The sequence below is a fragment of the Staurois parvus genome, unplaced genomic scaffold (genome assembly GCF_062004578.1).
Source record: "Staurois parvus isolate SC_StPar_1 unplaced genomic scaffold, SC_StPar_1.0 ptg000264l, whole genome shotgun sequence".
Taxonomy (NCBI): Eukaryota; Metazoa; Chordata; class Amphibia; order Anura; family Ranidae; genus Staurois; species Staurois parvus.
Window position 1 is genome coordinate 5,331,119 of NW_028318060.1, and position 21,284 is coordinate 5,352,402.

The 21,284-nt window shown below is 38.6% G+C and overlaps 1 protein-coding gene across 2 annotated transcripts in view; it reads left to right on the forward strand.

Moving 5' to 3' along the window:
• COL19A1 (collagen type XIX alpha 1 chain) overlaps positions 1-21,284 on the forward strand; it is an 895,475-nt gene that overhangs the window by 796,726 nt on the left and 77,465 nt on the right. For both annotated transcript variants that reach the window (XM_089681326.1, XM_089681327.1), the window contains exon 48: positions 12,183-12,353. In XM_089681326.1, the coding sequence (XP_089537452.1) occupies positions 12,183-12,353 (171 nt within the window). The remainder of the gene's footprint in view (positions 1-12,182; positions 12,354-21,284) is intronic.

Below are 21,284 nucleotides of genomic sequence, written 5' to 3' on the forward strand. Positions count from 1 at the left end.
GAGGTGAATCTATACTGACTTCCTTCATCTAATCATGGGCAAGCAAAAATACTTTTTTATTTAATTTGTATGTAATTTAGTATTCTTTGTAGTAAATTTTCACCACATCCCTTTAAGTGTTACTAAACCCAGGACCCTGCATTTACTATGTCTGGTCTCCCACAGTACACAGAAGATGGAAATGCAATTACTTTAGTAAATCTAAACAGCAAAATACCTTTTCTCATCAGCAGTACATAGCAGTCTTGTGACTTCTATCAGTGTCCAGCCAAGCACTGGTAAAAGCTTGTAGAAGGAGTTTTCATTCTGACTGTCAGATGAGGCTGCATAACCCCTGACCCTCTGTCTGGACAGTGCTGACTGGCACTGTGCTGATCACATGCACCCTCCTAAAAAGACCTCTCCAGCAATACACACCAAACTGAGCATGTGTAGAGTGCCTCCTAGGGCTCTGTACTATCAGCAGATGGAATGGGGACAGTAGAAGAAGGTGAGGATCAGAGAAGACAGGATCAAACAGCCTTTTTCCACAATGTGGAGGATTAACCCCTTAGATTCTACAGAGAGTATAAAATGAAAGCTTTACTGCATATACAGATTGATTTTACTGTTGTGGGTTTAGTAACACTTTAAGCTAAGGCAAAATTTCCTTGCAAAATTAACAGCCTATTTGCCTTTAGTAAATTAACCTTACACATGCAGGAATCCATTGGAGAAAGGGTATATTTCTGCCTGGAATGATTCTGCATTCCATGTCTGAAAGAGTATACAGAAAGAACATCAGTGTTAAGCATAGCATTTAGCCAGCTTTTCTCCTTTTGTTCTCTAGTTTGCTCCACACAGATTTAGATGTAGAAATGGATTGGCTGCTTTCAGAAACAAAGATAGTTTTACTTACAAAGCTGTGTATTTACTTACTTATTTACTTTAGCACTGCATTTATTTATTTAGTTATTAGGTTTGGGGAAAGCAAACATATTATTGCCTGTATGTAGTGTAAGTATAGATACATACACAAAAGTACAAAGAAGGTCACATGAAATACTGACCACAATACTTTGAACATAGTGTGTAATCCCCCTTCTAAAGCGTTTCTAAATATTGTATATCAGGCAGCCAGAATGCAGCGCAATACAGGTAGTTTCCAAGTGAAAATATGTATGAGCCTGTTGCTCCAAAATAAATTCATGCAAAATTCATGCCATGGTAAATTTCAGCATACAGAATAACATCATGCTGTTGATGAGTGAGCCTGCTGTGAATAATTTCTATGTTCAATTCTGAGAGAAGTGGTCTCATTAGATGACCGTTTGTCTGTAGCTCCTGTTTCAAATTAATACGAAACTGCTTTTTTTAATTAGTGTAATTTTAAAGTGGCCTTTTAAGTTTTATTTCTGTTGTGCTATTTTTTCTATAGAAGTGTTGTTTGAGTTGTCTCATTTCTTTCATTATTGACAATGAAGCTGGTAGAGATGAATGCTCCAAATTAGAAAGCTTAGTGACTCCCTGGGCTCCAATTCATGACTCATTAATTCATGACATTGAGCATGCTGATGCATGTGTAATTAGCAGTGTTTGTATATCCCTAGTGAATGTGGTTCTGCTAGCCTTTGTACACAGTGCTCTTCTCAATAAATACTCCTTGCCTCATCTCAAATATCAAGCTCACATATCTCTCCATGGCATTGCAGTACCCATAGGTGATATTGCTGTCATTTTAAAGCCTTTCAGTATTCTGCTTGAAACAATTTTTTTAAATATGATTTATCTCTAAGATACAGAATATAAAAAAACACATTTATGCCTTCTCATTTAGGATGTCCTAGCAGTTGGTCAAAACAGTTTTCTAATGTGAATGTAGAACACAAGTGTGAAGCATGTGAATAAACACTCCAGATTGGGTCCCACAGTTCATTTTTGAGGAACCATAGTTAAAATAGGGCATTTTGTAATTTTTCTGCTTGGAATTTAATCTTTTGGGGGATTTTGGGAAAAAATTCCTTTTTGAAGTACAATTTAAATTTCAAAGCCATGGCCCTGTGGTTTATAAAATCAAAGATCTAATTTACAATCTGCTGCTTTCAGAACAAAAAACTAATTTTCTGCACAGTTGTTGTAACTATATGTTTTCAGCAACACTATATTAATAATATTTAGTTAAATAAGCACAGTTTGGGGAGGAGATGGACTTTGGGATCCCTATGTGCTTGTCATGACCTCTTCCCTCTCTCACTATGTACCTGGACTTCTTTTTTATACCATTTTGTCCTGTAGATTCTGCAAGGAATTGGTCTTCTCTATCTATCTATTCATTTATGTGCCTATCTATCCTGGCCAGTAGTTGAAGCGAGGGAGATAAAAGATGTGTTTATTGCACAGGGGCCCTTTTATGATCATCACTAGGTTGGATCTATGTAATTTATTTGCTACATCCTCTTCATCAGGACAATAATAGAAGATGTTTCGGTAGCTCTGACCCTCTACTGGAAGAATTTTTTCTCTTTTTGAACTAAACTCCCCTATTTTCTTTTCACCCTCAGTTGTCCCACTTCTAATTCCCACGTGCAGAGAATTAATACATGTACTATGTTATTTTGCACAACATTTTTTATCCAACCTCTATGTTATTTAATTGCAATCAGATTCTATTATAATATAAAATAGAAGTGAAAAACATAATGGTGGGGATGAACATATTATGTGCCAGAGTTGCTCATGATCTGTGTGACCTGATGTATGGCAAGAGCATGCATTTTAAGGCTCATTCACATTAAATGAATAGAATACCCTAATGCAATGCATGTTAATGCACATGAGCTAACATAGGTGTCCTTTTATGACACAGAGAATAGCTGCGATTCAGAGGATCACAGCTATTCTCTGGTCATTCACAGTTTATAACACTCAGGAGATCAGCGGTGAACATGTTCAGCCCTTCACTGGAGATCTGTGTTCTCCCTCCAGATTCTCCAGCCCAGAGCTGGAGAATCGGAGGAACCGCAAACTAAGCAGCGATAATTTACCTCTGCTTAGTAAACTGATTTTTTACTGTAATCTTGCGAGATTATAGTAAAATCAGCCGTTTTCCAGCGTTTGTAGACCGTTCTCCCTTCGTTTGGAGAACTGATCTACATATGCTTCATAAACGGCATTCACAGGAAAACTGTGTTCTCCGAGAATGCTGGGGAACTGAGCAGCGATCTATTACTGCTGGTTCATAAACGGACACCTTAGTGCATTAGTGTCAATAGGCCCTTAGGCTCCATATACACTAGCATTTTTAAGCTCCTAGAAGCTGTTATTAGCATTTCTTTTCTGCTCTTGGAAGCTAAATAGTGTTATCCTATGTGCCCATGCACTCTGTTTTATGCTAGTAGGATTTTGCAAGCTTCAGAATTTAGGAGCAGAAAAAATAGTTTTTGTAGCATTTTTGGGAACGTTTTTCTGGCAGAAAAAACACAGAACACTCCTGAACACTGCTAAAATGCTTGTAACAGCTTTTTGCTAGCTTTTTTTTTCTACTTGTACTATAAAAGTACACTACTAAAATGATGGCGCTACTAAACACTTCTAAACGCTACTAAAACGTTACTAAAAATGCAAGTACCATTGTTTTTTATCTAGCATTTTTTCCAGCATTTTTTGAACTTTAAAAAAAAGGCTAGTGTGCATGGAGCCTTAATAGCTAGAAAGCATCCTTCTTTCCCAGTCCCCTAGTTAAAAGGTGTGCATTCTATTCCATTACAAATTGTGCATGCAGCATAATATTGTAGACAGCTGTGATGGCCCACTGCTATTATTACTTCCACAATTATACATTTGGTTCAGATCAAGGGACGAGACTAATGCATGATGTTAAAGCTGAATGTTCAGGTGGGTTTAATGAAAACGATGCAGCTAAACGTATACATGTAGATAACTGTTTGTAAAGTTATTTATATTTATCAACTTACACCCATAGCTTCATAGGTCCTTTTTCTCTACATACACTACATTCATATCTTGGCGAGGCCTATACTATGTGTTGTCTCCTTTAACCACTTTCAACCTCTTTGTTTTGTACCCCAACCATCTAATCTGATCAAATATATTTACAACTACGGTAGTTTAAAATAAAACAAAGGTCTTATTCTTGATGTCCTTCATCCTGCCTTATTGGAACCATTTAGAGCTACATTTCACATTAAATGAAGGGAAGCTTTAAGTGTACATCATACTTTCTAATAAATTGTTCTAATTTTAATTTTCACCTATCATAAAAGACTAATACCTGACTTGTAAAATAGAAAAAAATCTATTTAATTACATACTCTTTTCCAATGTCACACAGATCATTCAGTTATTCTTGGGTTTAATCCCTCAGTAGCCACAGAAATGTAAATGTTCTTGGTCCCCAAGGACATATTAAAGTGTTAAGAGGCTGCAAGCAAAGATCCAATTATTAGGCTTGAGTTCCAGCTGTGCATCTAGTTGTAGGGTTATTGTAGAATCCTGGTCAGTCACTTGTAGATATTACTGTGAGGTTAGGTATTAGAAAGCAGTTGGACTACAAAAGGATTTTTTCATAATCTTATTTAGGCAACACTTTTGGCACATGCTCCAAACTTTCAATCCCTTCATCTCTATGTCTATCTCTTTTTTACAGTATGTATGTGTCTCTTTATTTTACTAGAGGCTATTAAATTTCCTGGAAGTGTCTATATGCACATACGTGTTAATAAATGTATGACCTAAGGATAATATATATATATATATATATATATATATTAACAAGAAATGTCAGGCAAAGTATGGAACTACTAAGACAGACTTTTATGTACTTGTTTATTTTTACTGAACAAGGCAAAGACAAAGTTGTTGACTAAATGTAACATTCCATAAAGCCAGAATAAACTATAGACCACCAGGGTATCAGTACAATTCTCTGTAAGGGACATTAAAAAGTCTCAAACCAAATGCTTGCTTGCTGTTAAAAGTAGGATAAAAAGGTATTTGAAATCTGAAAGAACAGGGAACAATACCTTTTAATCAGAAATATAAATGTTCATTGTGTATGCTGGGAACCTCCCATGTCTCATTGCATGCTTTAAAAACACGGCAATGGAAACCCCAGGAAAATAATTGTAATATTATAGTTAAAGGAAAAGGCCTACCGTTTAACTGTCAGGGAAAAATTGATATGATAGTTTGTCCTCCATCGAGCTTTAAAGCAAACCTGTGGTGAGGGTAGGGATGGCCAACTAATTATATTTGCAGGCTAAGAATTATATTACATTTACATTGACTTCAAATAATGTAGAAATTGTAGAGCAATTCAGGCCAGAGTAACTCCAACCCCTCTCTCATGCTGCCCTGTTAAACCTACTTGCTTCTCCTGCCATCCATGTCTGCAGTCTTTTTCATCTCAGCTTTTTTTTTATAGTCTTTTATTTTATTTTAGAATTATTTGACATTCCAGGTGGGTGCGTGAAAAAAGAAAAAAAGGAAGAAACCATGTAGCTTTCACAGAAGCAATCAGTAGTTAGTATTCAGTTCATAGGTGTGACAATGTAACACAGATCTCTTTTTATCTGCATAGCAAGTAATAAAAGCAGCTTTAATCTGAAATCATAGTGCTTTCAACTTCTACCCCTTTTCCCATAAATATACCCCAGACACCCTCAAGGTGCCTGGGGTATATTTATATACTATAGTTCTACACCCTGGAACTATAGTATTCAAAACTGAAAAGAGAGCAAAGAAAGGGAGTTAGGTGGGGAGGTGCATTGTCATTTAAGGAGGCCCACCACCGCATGGACAGTTCATAGTCTTCTAAGGACTACTGCATAAGGATTGGGTGAGAGGGTCCTTAACCCACATAGATGTCATAATCAACCACTAATTTTCATTCACTCCACAGACTCAACTGAACCAGCACTGTATACTGACAATGTTCTCCTATAGGGGTCAAACACATTAGCCATTATTTACTACTAAAAGCTGCAGCTATCAATACCACAGACTGCAACTCAAGCTGCCACAAATCCAGTCTACTTACGTTGATTGCCGTGTGCATTACAAGTTACTGCATGACATCTCAATCTTAACTGCTGCCAATCCTCTTTCTGCATTGCACTCCCCTTCCTGTATATGTGTCTGTCTTAGCTTAGTTGATTTATAGTGGTACACCCACTGACTGAGTCCAACTTTCCATCTAATTGTTTCTGAACTCTAGGAGCATAAAGTTAACTTTAACCGCTTCCCACCTGCCATATAAGGAAATGACGGATGCGGGGTGGTTCTCTCGTTCTGGTAGGACATCATATGACGGTCCTCCCACTCTAACCGCACGTGCGCACCCCCGGGGGCACACAGCGTGGCGATCAGTGGTGCGCTGTGTCCCTGAGACACAGTGGATCAATGTTCAGTGGAAAGAGCCAATGACGTCAGCTCTGTCATGTGATCAGCTGTGTCCAATCACAGCTCATCGCATGTAAATAAGGAAATGCCAGTTATCGGCATTATTCTCCTCTAGAGCTGACAGCTCATGAGGAGAGGAGAGCTGGTCATCAGCAATACTCAGAGGGGACATGTACACTGATCATCAGGGCACTGATGATCAGTGCCCTGATGATCAGTGCAGCCCCATCAGTGCCACCTGTCAGTGCCCATCAATGCCAGCTGTCAGTGCCCATCAATGCTACCTGCCAGTGCCCATCAGTGCCACATCAATGCCATATATCAGTGCCTACCAGTGCACATCAATGCCACAAATGAGTGCCCATCTGATCTGCCTTTCAGTGCCAACTATCACTGCCAGTCAGTGCCACCTATCAGTGCTAGTCAGTACCACCTACCAATGCTGCAAATCAGTGCCACCTATCAGTGCCACCTATCAGTGCCCGCCCATCAGTGTGCATTAGTGCCACCTAACAGTGCCAGTCAGTGCCTCCTATCAGTGCCAGTCAGTGCTGCCAATCAGTGCCACCTATCAGTGCCATATATGAGTGCTGCCTTTCAGTGCCCATCAGTGATGCCTGTCAATGCCCATCAGTGCCACCTACCAGTGCCTCCTCATCAGTGCCCATCACTGCCACCTATTAGTGCCCTTCACTGCAGCCCAGGGGCGGACTGACCATTTGGAAACTCGGGCACTGCCCGAGGGCCCGGGGTCAGTAGGGGGCCCCATGAGATGCCCTTGGTACCTTTTTCATAGGCTTTTTTGAGTTTGGGCAAGGACACAGGGGCCCCATGATCCCCTATTGCCCAGGGGCCAAATGAGTTGTCAGTCCACCCCTGCTGCAGCCTATCAGTGCCCATCACTGCAACCTCATTATCGCACATCAGTGAAGTAGAAAAATCACTTATTTACAAAATTTTATAACAGAAACTAAGAAAAAAGTTTTTTTTTCAAACATTTCTGTGGTTTTTGGTTTGTTTAGCAAAAAATAAAAAACCCAGAGGTGATTAAATACCACCAAAGAAAGCTCTATCTGCCTCCCAAAAATTATAAACCTTTCATATCAGTTGTTGCATGACCACGCAATTGTCATTCAAAGTGTGAGAGTGCTGAAAGCTGAAAATTGGCCTGGGCAGGAAGGGAGTAAAAGTTCCCAGTAGGCTAGTGGTTAAAGAATTGTTCACATCTTGTGGCCTGCCTGGTGGCAGAACTGGTTTGCTGATAGTATAACAAACTTTCCAGGCTAAGCCTAGCCCCTCCAGCCTGAGAGCCCTCAAGTGTACTGTCCAGCAGTTCTTATTGTTGGCCATTCCACAGTCACTTGGGGCATAATCTCCCAGTCAGATAGCTACTTTTTATGCTGTTGGTATTGCAGTGCAAGCTGAGTCAATTTTTAAAAGGTCCCCCGGTTAATTGAATTATATTTGTATTGCATTGTTTTCTCTTGTGTTCATAATGAAATAATGGTTCACTGTGTTATCTTTTAATTTTGGTCAACCTATATAATTTCCTTATCTTTTAACAGTGGTGTCAGTAAGAGTGAGACTCCAGTTAGGGCTGGAGAATGAGCAGAAGACCTAATATTACCAGTGAGGTAGTGCTACACAGTCATTGACTGTGTTTATTTGACATCATAGCGGCATGGAGTAAGTGGGGTGTCACACTTTTCTTATAGCCCTCAATGGAGGATAGAGTGCCATGCAGTAAACAGGGCCCAGAGTCATCTGGCAGCTAATCAATAATATTAACTCCAATCAGCTTCAAGATCTCAGTCTAGTACAAGTCCTTTTCATATTCCTGAAATTACACTATATGATCAAAAGTTTGTGGACACCTGGCCATCACACCTACAATCTATGAGTTTGCTTAATATGCCATTCCAAAAGCATGAGCATTAATACACAACTGAACAACACGTTGGGGCTATAACAGGTTCCACTGGAAAGCGTGTCTGTGGGAATTTGGCCCATTTAGTAAAAAGAGCACTTGTGAGGTCTAGTACTGATATTGAATGAGAAAGTCTGGCATGAAATTTGCGTATATCCCAAAGATTTTCAATAGGGTTGAGGTCAAGGATCTGTGAAGGCAAGTGTACAATTCAAATGTACACGTTCCTGTGTTAAAAATGGCTGTGTGTATAAGTGGGTGCTGCAAGGGAGAATGTCATCAGCACACCGAGGATCACCAATATGGGTCCAAAAGTTTTAATAAACGATCACATAGTTACAGCACGTTTTGGAATCTTGCAAGACCCCTTCATCAGGCATGTGACCATCACTTAAGCATAAATAAATTGCCGCGCTACACCATCATTTTTATCAAGATAAATGCATAAATAATGAAAATTATATAAATGAAAATAGCAATAATCAAGTCCCAAAAGAAAAATCATGAATAAAGTCCCGGTATTCTGTTATTATGTAAGCCAACACCCCGTGTCTTCAAATAAACCAAGTGCACCACCACCAAGTAGTGGTAGGACTCTTACCAGAATATATGGACCCATAAACTAAGAGACATAAACATGAATGTAATGTCCTGAAGATAAATACTTTTTGTGACTCGGGCATTTGTGCTTCTTTTGTAATATAATATTCAACTGTGTTGAGACCCAACTCCTGGGGGATGCATGTATATAATGATGCTACATCTGCCGTTACCAACAGTGTCCCATCTCTAACCACCATATCGTCCAAAAGTTTGATAGTATCTTTTATATAAGCGGGTACATATCTCACCAGTGGTTGCAAATAAAAATCGATGTACCTACCTATCTTAGCTGTAATCTATTCTATGATATGGTGAATACCTGTAATCTATTCTACGAAATTGTGGTTAGAGATGGAACACTGTTGGTAACAGCAGATGTAGCATCATTATATACATGTATCCCCCATGAGTTGGGTCTCAACACAGTTGAATATTATATTACAAAAGAAGCACAAATCTCTGAGTCACAAAAAGCATTTATTATGGAACTTTTATTGTTTGCTACTCAACATAACTATTTTTAGTTTGATTACCAGTATTATGTTCAAAGAAAGGGAGTAGCTATGGGGGGCAAAATTTACCCCCAGCTTGGCCAATTTGTTTATGGCTAAGTGGGAGGAGGATGTCATCTATTCTCGAGAGCAACCCCAGCTCCTACTGTGGGTGAGATATATAGACAACATCTTTCTCCTATTGGGACTTGATTATTTGTTGCTATTTTCATTTATATAATTTTCATTATTTATGCATTTATCTTGACAATGATGATGTAGTGCGGCAATTTACTTATGCTTATTTGTACACAATTGATCTGATTGTTTTGCTAGCAGCTTTTTTTATTTTTCTAATTTCATTTTTTACTTTTTGCACAACTTTTTTGCCGCTTTCTTGTCTTTTCTATGTGACCATCATATGCCTAATGAAGGGGTCCTGTGAGACTCCAAAATGTTGTCTTGCTGTAACTATGTGATCGTTCATTAAAACTTTTGGACCCATATTGGTGATCCTCAGTGTGCTGGTGACATTCTCCCTTGCTGGCTCTGTGAAAGGAACACAGGTTTCTCCGCACCATGCTCATCAAACCATATCATTTTGGATCTGACTTTTGGGCACAGTCACGTCCTAAAACTGTCATCACAAGGTTGGAAGCACACAGCTGTTTAATATTTCTTTGTATGCCGTAACATTAACAAGAACCTTCATTGGAAACACCTGCACTCAACAACTAGGAGGGGGTGTCACATCATTTTTGCCATATACTGTTATATGTGAGATTATCAGGTGTCCACAAACTTTTGATCATATAGTGTATCAGAGATCTGTAGTTTGCTGATTTCAGTGTAAGATTTTATATGCAATTGATAATTGCAAGCCTATTTCCAGCATGCCCATACAGACTCAAATGGGGTAAGAGAGTCTGCAGGTCTTATGTTTTTCAAATTGGTGCATACAAAGTGTTATCTCAGATTCATTTTAAACTCCTGAGATCTTTCTCAAAGTGAGTGTAATGTAAACAGAAGGCTATTTCCTGCGGTGGCCAAATATTTTTCACTTATTCCTGTTCTTTGAGAGCGTCTGGTCTTACTCCAGCATTTTGGTTTTTGCTGTGATGCATCCCTGTCTGTCTGTTCATCTGCAAGGTGATTGATGTGACAAGTCTCTGAGTGGAAACCAAACCTGATTTAAGCCAGCTAAGCCTGCAGTCTCATGCTTGTGATAGTGCTGATTATGTGTTCAAGGTGCCTGTTTGTCTGTCCTGCTCAGCTCTTTTCCCTTGTTGACTACCTCAGATTGGACTATTCCCTGAACTCTGCCTGCCTGATACATAGACTGTCATTAAATCTGTCTGCCAACCACAAGTACCTATTTGCTTTTCTCAGCCAGATGAAGACAAGGCACTATAGCATTGTGTAAAAGTCCTGGGGGCAACCAAATACTGGTAGGCCTGCTTGCCTTGTGGGAAAGGGGGCTGCTATAGGTAAAAAAACACAGAAGCTAGCTATAGTGCCTGACCACCTGCATTAGGGGAAGTCATGACATTTGGAAAATCTTTTTTTTTAATACATTGCTATGTGATTACATTTGCTATTACACAGCAACCAGAGCTGTTTAACATGGCAATACATATGGTGCTATAGAATTTCACAGGGAAGAATATTTGGGGCTGTGCACAGCTAATCTCAAAGTATCAATGTACAACTTTCAATACTGGGGCAGCAGTCTGGACATGGTCTGGGCAAAGGCTATAAATAAAAAGGATAAAGCTTTCCACAGCATTTACTATGAAGATAATGATGACCTCTGTGGAGGTGCAAAAAGAGGAAAGAGTGCATGACAGACACATTTATTCAAAAAGAAATGTTCCAATGAACTCTTGCATTCTATTAACCCACTGCTCACCAGTTATGTTATATGATAAAAATAATTCAACATATGTTATAGAATTAACAATTTATAGATTAAAGCTAATTCAACTCATTTCACAAATCTGAAACACCAGGACAAGGATCTTTATCATAAGACATGTGTCTGTAATTTTCAAATCTCATTGGACTCAACCAAAAATAACAGTCCAGGTGTTTTAGGTTTGTGAATTGAGCTTATCATGACTAATAAAACATGCACCATTTGGTTACAATAGGTTTTCCAATATAATTCCTAGAAAAATGTTTGCCCAATAATGTAGATGATGTTGGTCAATAAGATCCTACAGTGTCAATGTTATTGAAATGTCCTGTTAGCATACTGCAGGTGTAATCTTTGAAAATCCATGAAGAACTGTCAGGAACAACACTAGACCTGTAAACATCCTGGAAACCAGCTGTTCCCTTAGCTAATTATAAGGATGTGTTGCTCAAGATGATTCCGGAATTCAAACTCTGTCACAAGATAAATAGCATTTGCAGGATTGCAGCTTTAAGCAATGAATTGTACACAACACTATTTATTACCTATATATGTTTCCATTGTTTTGTTTTAGCTTTCTATTGAATTACAATAAGACACATACAAAGTGATTAATCTTTTATCAGAGAGTGTGCAGAAGAGGTTCCACAGTTCAGTTTACTGGAGTATCCTTTTAGCAGAAGATTTTTCAAGAATACATTGCTTCTTTTAATCTTTATAACTCAAAGTTCAATATCATAATATTTTGTGACGTGTTTATTTATCTCGGTTTTCCTTAGTGTATTATCTTTGGCATACTGCGTCATGTAGTAATAATCATAGGTTTTCCTATCTACCATTTTCTAAGGGAGATCCTGGTATACCAGGAGATCAAGGTCCAAGAGGAAAAACAGGTCTATCAGGGGATAAAGGAGATATGGGACCCACTGGCCCACATGGACCAACTGGAAATCGGGGCTACCCTGGACAACCAGGAAATAATGGTCAGCCAGGACCACCAGGACCTCCAGGAATATTGGTTAGTTTGAATCTAAATTATGTTAAGGTTTTATTGTGCACTAGTGTGGAGATATTTTTATATGTGATAAGGTATGGGTTTATGGAGATATTGCTGGTAAGTCAAATTTTTTTTATATGACTAGCTGATTTCTGACACTGAAGTCAGGCTTTATAAATATAAGTATATAATATACAATTAAACAAAGCACAAAAGGCAGGGAACTTGGTAAAAGTTTCCCATTTCTTAGTGAATTATGGAATAAATGATACTCTTTGCCGTATATGATAGAATGACTATATAAGAGTAATTTTATATACAGTATTTAATGAACATAATATTTAACATCCATGTATTTTAATGAGCCTATTTATTAGCTATAAAACAAATGAATGCATGGTGAACCCATTAAAACCATGGTACTCTAAGCACACATAGACAATGAGACCTTTTTTTTACAGGTAAATCATCTATTCACCAACCATATTACCTTTTTATTATTGTCAAAACCATAGTCTGCTGTTGGAGGCATAATAGTGTATCATTTAGCATTAAACTATGCAATTCGACATTTAAGAGTCTGCAGAGAAAGAGAAGATGACTCCTTGTTAATCTTCTCTGCAGCCAGTTTTGCCCACTATTCCTCCCCTTCAGTTATGCTGTTGGCATTGCCCACACAAATCAAGAGGTGTGCAGAAAAAGGCACAAAAATAACATAAACAAACATAAATTTCAAATGGTACATGTAAAAAAGTACTTTGGTGCTGCTCCTCGTGATGAGCCAAACATACCTGGGTTTGGTTCACGGAAGGTTGTGCGAACATTCTGAACGTTATTCCAAACCCCATGGAAGTCAATGGGAGCAGAATGTTTAAAATCAGTTCTAGGAATTTTCAAGGTCAATAGATAAGGAATTGTCAAACAAATGGCAAGGAGTGATAGGCACTGCTCAGGGAATATAGTAATGCAAAAAAAAAAACTACTTAAACACTGTTTGGGTGGTATGCAGTAATTTTAATTATGTCCAATTCCTTTGAATAAAATGGGGCAATGCCCTAAACATGTCTCTGGGGTGGTTTACCTGTCCATTGTATACAATGCACTACAGCAAAAGTGACATTTACAAGTAAAAACAAACATTTAGTTTGCCTACAAATGACATTTCCCTACCAGTTTGGTTTTCATTGCAAAAAAAAAAAAAATACACAGACCTTTTAAGACCTTTGGAGGGTACCTAGGCTTTTTTTTTTAAAGAAGCTGTTGGGGTAATGAAAGTTAGTGGCAAGGTGTTGTTTTTTTTTAAACTTTAAAATGTCACTCTTGCAGTACATGATGCTCCCTCAAAGATCAGAGGTTCTGTTGTGAATTCCAGTTGGGGCCCTGTTCAAAAAAAAAAAGGCATCCCACCCCTTGGCAAAGCCCGTTGTCCCCAGGTTGATGTGAAGAAGAACCCCCCCCCCTCCCCCTACACACACATAAATGAGTAAGGGGTACTTGGTATTCCTATTCATTCATAAAAACAAATTTAAACAGTAAACTAACACAACCTACACTTCCACACTGTCCTTTATTTGTCTCAATGTCCCACATAGTGATGCAGACCTTTGTCAATAAGGATGAATGACACCTTAAAGAATATGCCAATCCATTTGCTTCTCTTGCTGACTGCTGGTTTTTAAGCTGTCAGCAAGGATGGGGGTTGCTGTCATTAACCAAATATGGCCATGGCCATGTTTGGGCAGTAATGGCAGCAATCATCCCCGCTGACAGCTGAAAGGCCCCAGGATGCCTCACTGGTTGCTAGGATGCTAGCAACTGATGGCATCCTAACAACCAGCCAGAGTGGAAAACTGTCACATTTACCTGTAGCAATACTGCTGCTAACTGTATCACTGTAGCAAGAGGTCTGATTTAGTGGTTGTAGTCCTATTTAATTTACCCATTCCCTGAACAGGCATATTTTAGACTAATGTCTACTTTGAACTCAAAGCTGATTTCTGACCTTTTATCTTTCCTAGGCAGATGGCCATAAGTTCCTATTAATGGCTATAAATAGTAACTATGAATCTAAATACTTAGTAAAAAAAAATCTGAATTGATAGCCACTTCAAACTTTGCAGGACACTGTCTGCATGGAATTTGCATGTTCTCTCTGCGCTGGCATGGGTTTCCTCTAGGCATATTGGTTTCCTCCAACACTCCAAAGGTTGGTAGGTTTAATGCACATTATGTAGTGCTCACACGTGAAAGGGCCCGCTGATTTTCTCCTAAGGTTCCTTCCCCAACAAGTGCACTAACAGCCAGGCACATGATTAGTCTAAGGCAGGGGTGTCAGACTGTGTAACTACAAGTCCCATGAGACATTGCAAAGCTGAAAGTTACAAGCATGACTCCCAAAGGCAGAGGCAAGATGGGACTTGTAGTTCCGCAACAGTTGGAGGGACACCAGTTTGACACCCTTGGTCTATGGCTATCTTTTTGATGAGGCATTGAGGCATTGAAAACTTGAATTTGGATGGGTGCAGGGTGACCATGGGTCGCCCTTCAGGCTGGGATCTTCTCCTCCTGGACAAGAACCCCTCTGCTTCAAGCCTCACATTTTTATGCACTCTTCCAGCCACCTACTGGGCACCCCAAGGATTGACTGGGCCCACACAAATATGCAGACTGTAGATTTGACTCTCCCAGTCCACTACCTTCCAGAACCATCTAGAAGATGGTGTAAGCAGTCAAACCCATAGCCTGTGAAACTTAGAGCAGACCAGAGCAATCACAAGCAGCTCCACTGATTACAGGAAAGCTAAAGAACTACATTTGCCTAATCTAGCACCTATCTAGGAGGGTGCTACAATTATATTAGGGGCTGCATATGAAATGTGTCTAAAATGTTCAGTGAATGGACCAATATCTCAACAGCAACATAAGCCAGGTTTGCACTCATGCACATGGCTCTTCAGAGAAGCGCCACCTACGTACTACTCATGGAGTACGAATGGCTGTCAGGGTAAACCCGTCAAATGTAGTCAGTGTGAGAGGTAGTGCAATGGAACAACGAGTTAACATCAAGTTCTGCTACAAATTGGGGAAACCAGTGATGGAAAGGTATGAAATGTTTTTGTGATGGTATGGAACAGAAGCTGTGAGCAGAAAATGTGTTTCGTGATGGGAAGAAAATGACTGAGGATGAGCCACAGTTGGGTCAGCTTCCAACAAGTAGAACCCCAGGCATGATCAAACAAGTGTGACAAATGCTGGCACGAGATTGGCGACTGACTCTACGATTGATGGCAGAGGAATTGGGCTTTAGCAATGACACAGTGCTCACCATCATCCACAAAGATTTGGTTAAGCTGAAGATCTATTCCCCGTTTGTGCCGCACAAGCTGATAGACGAACAGAAAACAAAACAGATGCATACCTCTAGAGATTTCATTACCATGTGTGACCAAGATCCATCCTTTCTGCAAATCATCATCACAGGGAATGAGACTTGGTGCTACTAGTTCGATGCAGAACCCCAGCAGCAACCGATTGAATGGAGGGCACCATCTTCCCAGAAACCCAAAAAGAGTCGCCTGAAAAAGTCCAAGGACAAGACCATGTTGACTGCCTTCTTAGACAATGATGGAATTTGTTCCTGTGAGTCAAATCGTGAATGCCGCATTCTACAAGGAAGTTTTGAAATGGTTGCTGTGATGTTTCAGCCGTGTTCGGCCAGAGTTGCACAGGACTGGACAGTGGATGTTGCTGCATGATAATGCGCATGCGCACTTTGTAATCCGTGGCTGCCAATTCTTGTGCATACCTGTTCTCGATCATCCACCATACTCCCCTGAACTGGTGCTTGTGGACTTCTTTCTGTTTCCCCGCCTGAAGAGCATCATGTAACGCCACATTTTCGGATGTGGTGGCAATCTAAGAATGTTTGACAGGGGTTTTGCTATCAATTCCTAAATAGGCATTTTCCGACAGTTCCCAGAAGGTTTATGAATGTTGCCAAAAGTGTGTTGTGAAGGATAAACATTATTTTGAAGGCTAATAAAGGTAATTTGTTTGTATATTCTGTTTTGTTTGTTTTCTGATACCATTCACCAAACTTTTTAGACATACCTTGTAAATTATCAGTGCTGTATAAATACCTGTTAAAAAATAGGTAGGTTTTAAAACAACAAAGTAGTTGGTAAATCTAAAAGAGATTGTACAATCAAAATATGTTTGTGTAGTTTAATGGGATCTAAGTGCAGATGCTTCTTAGTGCAGAAATGTACTAGGTTGTAATTTTTGCTAAAATTATAGGGGTTCAATAGTGATTTTTTTTTTCTTAAGAAGTATACGCTTATCCATCAGTAAACACTTTGCTTTTTATTTCTCTGAATGAAGACCTGAGATATCTATTATATTATAATATATTTCATACAATATTTTGATCCATCTTACTACAATTTTCATTTGATGTCTGTCCTGAAAACATCTATACAGAAGTCCCAGTATAACCTAAGGACAAAGCATTTTTATGCATGTTTTATTCTTTTTATGCATGGCTATTCTCTATCTCTAGCAATATATATTTATGGTAACACAGCACATATTAGAAAAAACTTTATGGATTTGCTTTTACAAAGTTGTTAAAACAAATAATAAATGATATAATATATAATATCATTTTGTATAAAAAGTAAATTAAAACTGTTACAAGTCTGGAACTCTGCCAAATACTCAAGTGGCCTAATTTCTCCCCACTTGACACTTCTCCACCTTCTGGGGAACCCACTTTTTTGCCAGGCCTTGAGTAACCTAGCACCTTTCACTGGAGGATTTCCCACAAACTTCACTGTGTCAACTCTGTCCTCACTGGTCATTCTACTTACACCTGGGCAGAAATTTGGGATAAATACCAAGCCCCCATATTGAACTTTTCCAATTCCTAAAAATTAAACACTGGTTATCTTCAGTGCTAGCTAACAAAGACACAATGATTCAATTGTCATTGTTTGAACATATTTGTTATCAGTAGCCTTTGTCCCCTAAACTCACCTGGTTCCTTCCTGTCTGGCACATCTTTACCCTCCTGCCCCCAGTACCTGTTTCAGGGGATGTGCCATTCCAGGAGATGCTCTCCACATTTGATAGACATGTTCTATGGTCTGGACAAAAGTCCTTAAACTCCTCCAATCATTATATACCTGTCCCTTCCCAAGAATATCCTACTATATTTGAAACCTCAGGGCCTTGCTAAATAGCAATTTAAACTGGCTAGCTATGTGTTACTGCTAAAACAAACCATAGTGAAGGAATGGAAACAATAGTTCATACCTGTTGCGGAAGTCAGTCGCTGCTTAGATTCCTTCTTCATTCATGAAAAGCTTTCTAGTATTCTTTTAGATATAAATGATAAATTCCTCAAAATATGGACTCCATGGATTCAATACGCCCACCCACCTATGTCAACCGCAAGTTACACATTGTTATAAACACCAAGCTCCATTAAGCTCAGGTCTGAGCGTTCTTGATGTCCCTCTCCCCCTTTCCCTTTTATTTCCTTCCTTTATTTTTTGTTTTTTTTCTAGGCTCACCCACAGGGATGATCTGTAAATTGAGATCTGTTCCTATGTTTTCTTCTGTTTTGTCTTTTGAACAGTGAAGTTTGCATATTGCCACTTCATCCACCTACGCCTGTTTTTTGTGATACAGACATATGGATTTTCTCTTGTTACTCATACTGTTTCTTTGTTAAAATGCAATCAATGTACCTCCGTCATGAAAAATGTTTTGTTGTTCATCACAGTTCCTATAAATGACATATTACCGCCCTTGGCCTGCAAGGCCTTGACTTTGTACTCCTACCAGTACACATGATAGCGATAACCAATGTATCTTTTACACATTTATTTCAATAAAAATGTATTGAAAGAAAAAAGTAAATTAAAATATGTATATGGTGAGCATACTAATTGATACCAATTTACTGACATCGTGCATTGCAGCGGTGAGCTTTCTTGTGATGAAAGGTTTTATTTTAGGATTAAAAAGGGTCTTTTAATTCTAAATTTTTTTTAATTACAAGATCTGAGTTCACAGATGAGTTGATAAGTAAAAAAGGGGTTTGCGTTTTACATTTTCTGTCTTACAGTGGAGCTATATTCTCCAATTGCGTTATATATATTTAAGAATATGAAGCTAACAGACCAACTTAAACAAACCCACCAAAATATATATTCATTTATAAAACATAGTGTGGTAAATACATACAGTATGTCAATCAACTATATAAAGTTGTAAGACGTCATGCTGTGAACTACATCTTGAGATCAAACTCCAACAATATATCCAAAGAATCTTCATATAAAAGGATTTTATATTATTTACAAATCTTGTGTGTGTGTGTGTGTGTATATATATATATATATATACCGTAGTTAATATCATTTACAATAATAATAATATTATTAATTATAAATTAAGATTTGCACATAATATATTGTATAATCCTTTTTATATAAAGCTTCCTCAAATATTTTATTGATCTGGCAAAGTGTTATATATATGAAATATATTAAAGACTTTTCTTTTTAAAAAATATCCTTTGTGCTAAGTTTTGTGGGTGTCTTTTAGACTAGCACAGTTGTTAAGGCATATTCTTTGGGTACAAGGACTGTGACATGTGTGCAATGTGTAAAGCAAGTGGGCTTAGACTCTGTTTAACCACTTGCCACTCTTAGGACTTATGACTTCCTTGGGGTAAATTCATTTAACTTATTTCATTAATTTTTTTCATTTCAAAATGTTCAGCCAGTGATGAGCTTTTATGTAGAAGTGATTCAGGTGGCCACTTGATCACTTCTACAGGTGGCGAAAAGGGTTCTCTCCTTTCTTGCAGCCACTACCCTTCCTGGGTTCTCCCAGGCTGATCTGACCAGTAGTATCAGCTCCTGTACACTAAGAGAGAGGGATTGACATTGTTACTGTTGACCAAATCTATAGATTATGAAATATAATATTTCTCTGATATGATTTGGTAAATGAAGAGTTCTTAACCAGGAGTGAAAGGTTTAACACAACAACCAAAGTTTATTGGTGAATAGGATGGAGGTCTAAACTAACACAAACAATCTATCTAGTTACATAAAAGAAAAAGTATTAAGAAAGCTCAAACATATTACAAAATACAAACAGTGAGACAGAAAAGACATGACAAACATTTAGATACAAGTGGAAGGGATATATTCCATAATTACCATGGAACTGGACGTAAAAGTTCCACTCCCTTCCTCTGGTGTTCCAATGAGAACCCCCCCCCCCTCTCTCTCTCTCTCTCTCTCTCTCTCTCTCTCTCTCTCTCTCGTGTCCATAGTTATAGGCCTCTGCCCCATTAATATTCATGAAGTATCTCTGATTGATTGGTTGGCCAGTCTATTCTCTGATATGATTGGCTAACATCCATTCCCCTGTATATAGCATACACCAACCCCCTTTAAGGCAAATCCTGGCACACCCTTTATGTAATTTAAGCAGGTCAGTGCATGACCTTTTGCTGGGACAGAAGTATTCATGAACGGCTGGCCACCTTCATTGCATATCTAAATGAGGTATCCATTAAACTGCATATTTGGGAAGCCAACAGGTATGTCTCATCATTAGATAATCTAACTCTGGCACCGAACTGTCTGAAAGAGGATTCTCAGCAAAGACGTCTGTTATACAGTAAAGAAGGTGTAATTACTAGAAAATTCTCTTTGGCAACTATGGTATCTATAGAAGAGGAATTTATGGGAAGACATATTGCACATCTGCACTGATAAAGCTCTAACTGAAATATATTCTTAATATAATATTATTTACAGTGTTTAATGAAAATTTCACATAAACTCATTATGTAACAGTTACCCTCCTTCTGTGAGCTCAGAAACTGGAAACAAGGATTACATCACTTCCAGTTTTGGTTTGTTTGTTTGTTTGTTTACATACTGTTGCTGGCTTGTAAAGCAGCAGATCAAGCTGATCTTGGTTCAGAGAAGAAACCTGAGGATGCTGTTCATCCCTTGTGATAGCAATAAAGTTGATATATAAAACAAATTAAAGGTACAGTGCTAAAAAAGAATGTAAATAAAATAATAAAATTTTTAAAAAAGTGCCTCTTTCCGTCTTGCTCACATGCAAAGGCAGCCACATACATATGTAAATGGCGATAGCACCACATGTGAGGTATCACTGCAAACGTCAGAGAGTGAGCAATAATTTTAGCACTGGATCTTTTGTTAAACTATAAACTGGTAAAGGCTTTTAAAGCGCTGCCTATGGATAATTTAATGTACTGAAGTTTATCTTATTCCACGTGCGTGCGCATTTTTTTATCTTCAAATATTTTTATTAGAACATTTTTGAACATACAAAAAACAATGGAAAACAGTAGTATAACGCAGTTCACATTTATATAATCAGAATATGCAGTCAGAGAATGAGCTAACGGCACCTCGCCATCTGGCCGAGGTACTATGCAACGTCTTTGGTAAGGTACATGAGAGGTATGCTTCCTTATGTGAACCAAGTGGAACGATAGTGGGTGTATTTAGGGGGGATAGAAAGAGAAGAGAGAGGGGAGGAGGGGGGGGGAGGGGGCGGGTGAAGGCACCATAGTTGTCAAGGTGATGTAGTATAAAGGGATGTTGTAGTATCATTTTATTGAACAGTTAGGGTTCTGTAACCATCGAGTCCATTGGGTTTTGAATTTATAGTACGAGGAATTACGGAGTGCTGTGTTTCTCTCCATCTCACAGGAGAAGTTAAGATCGGTCAATAGGCGGGAAAGTGTAGGAGTGGTAATGGAACGCCAGAGCCTGGGGATATTCAGTTTTGCAGCCGATAAGATATGTATAATAATAGTGCGTGAGGATAATGGAGTTTTGTCTATACCAATGTGGAGGAGCGCTAAAGTAGGGTTTGGGGAGATTGGGG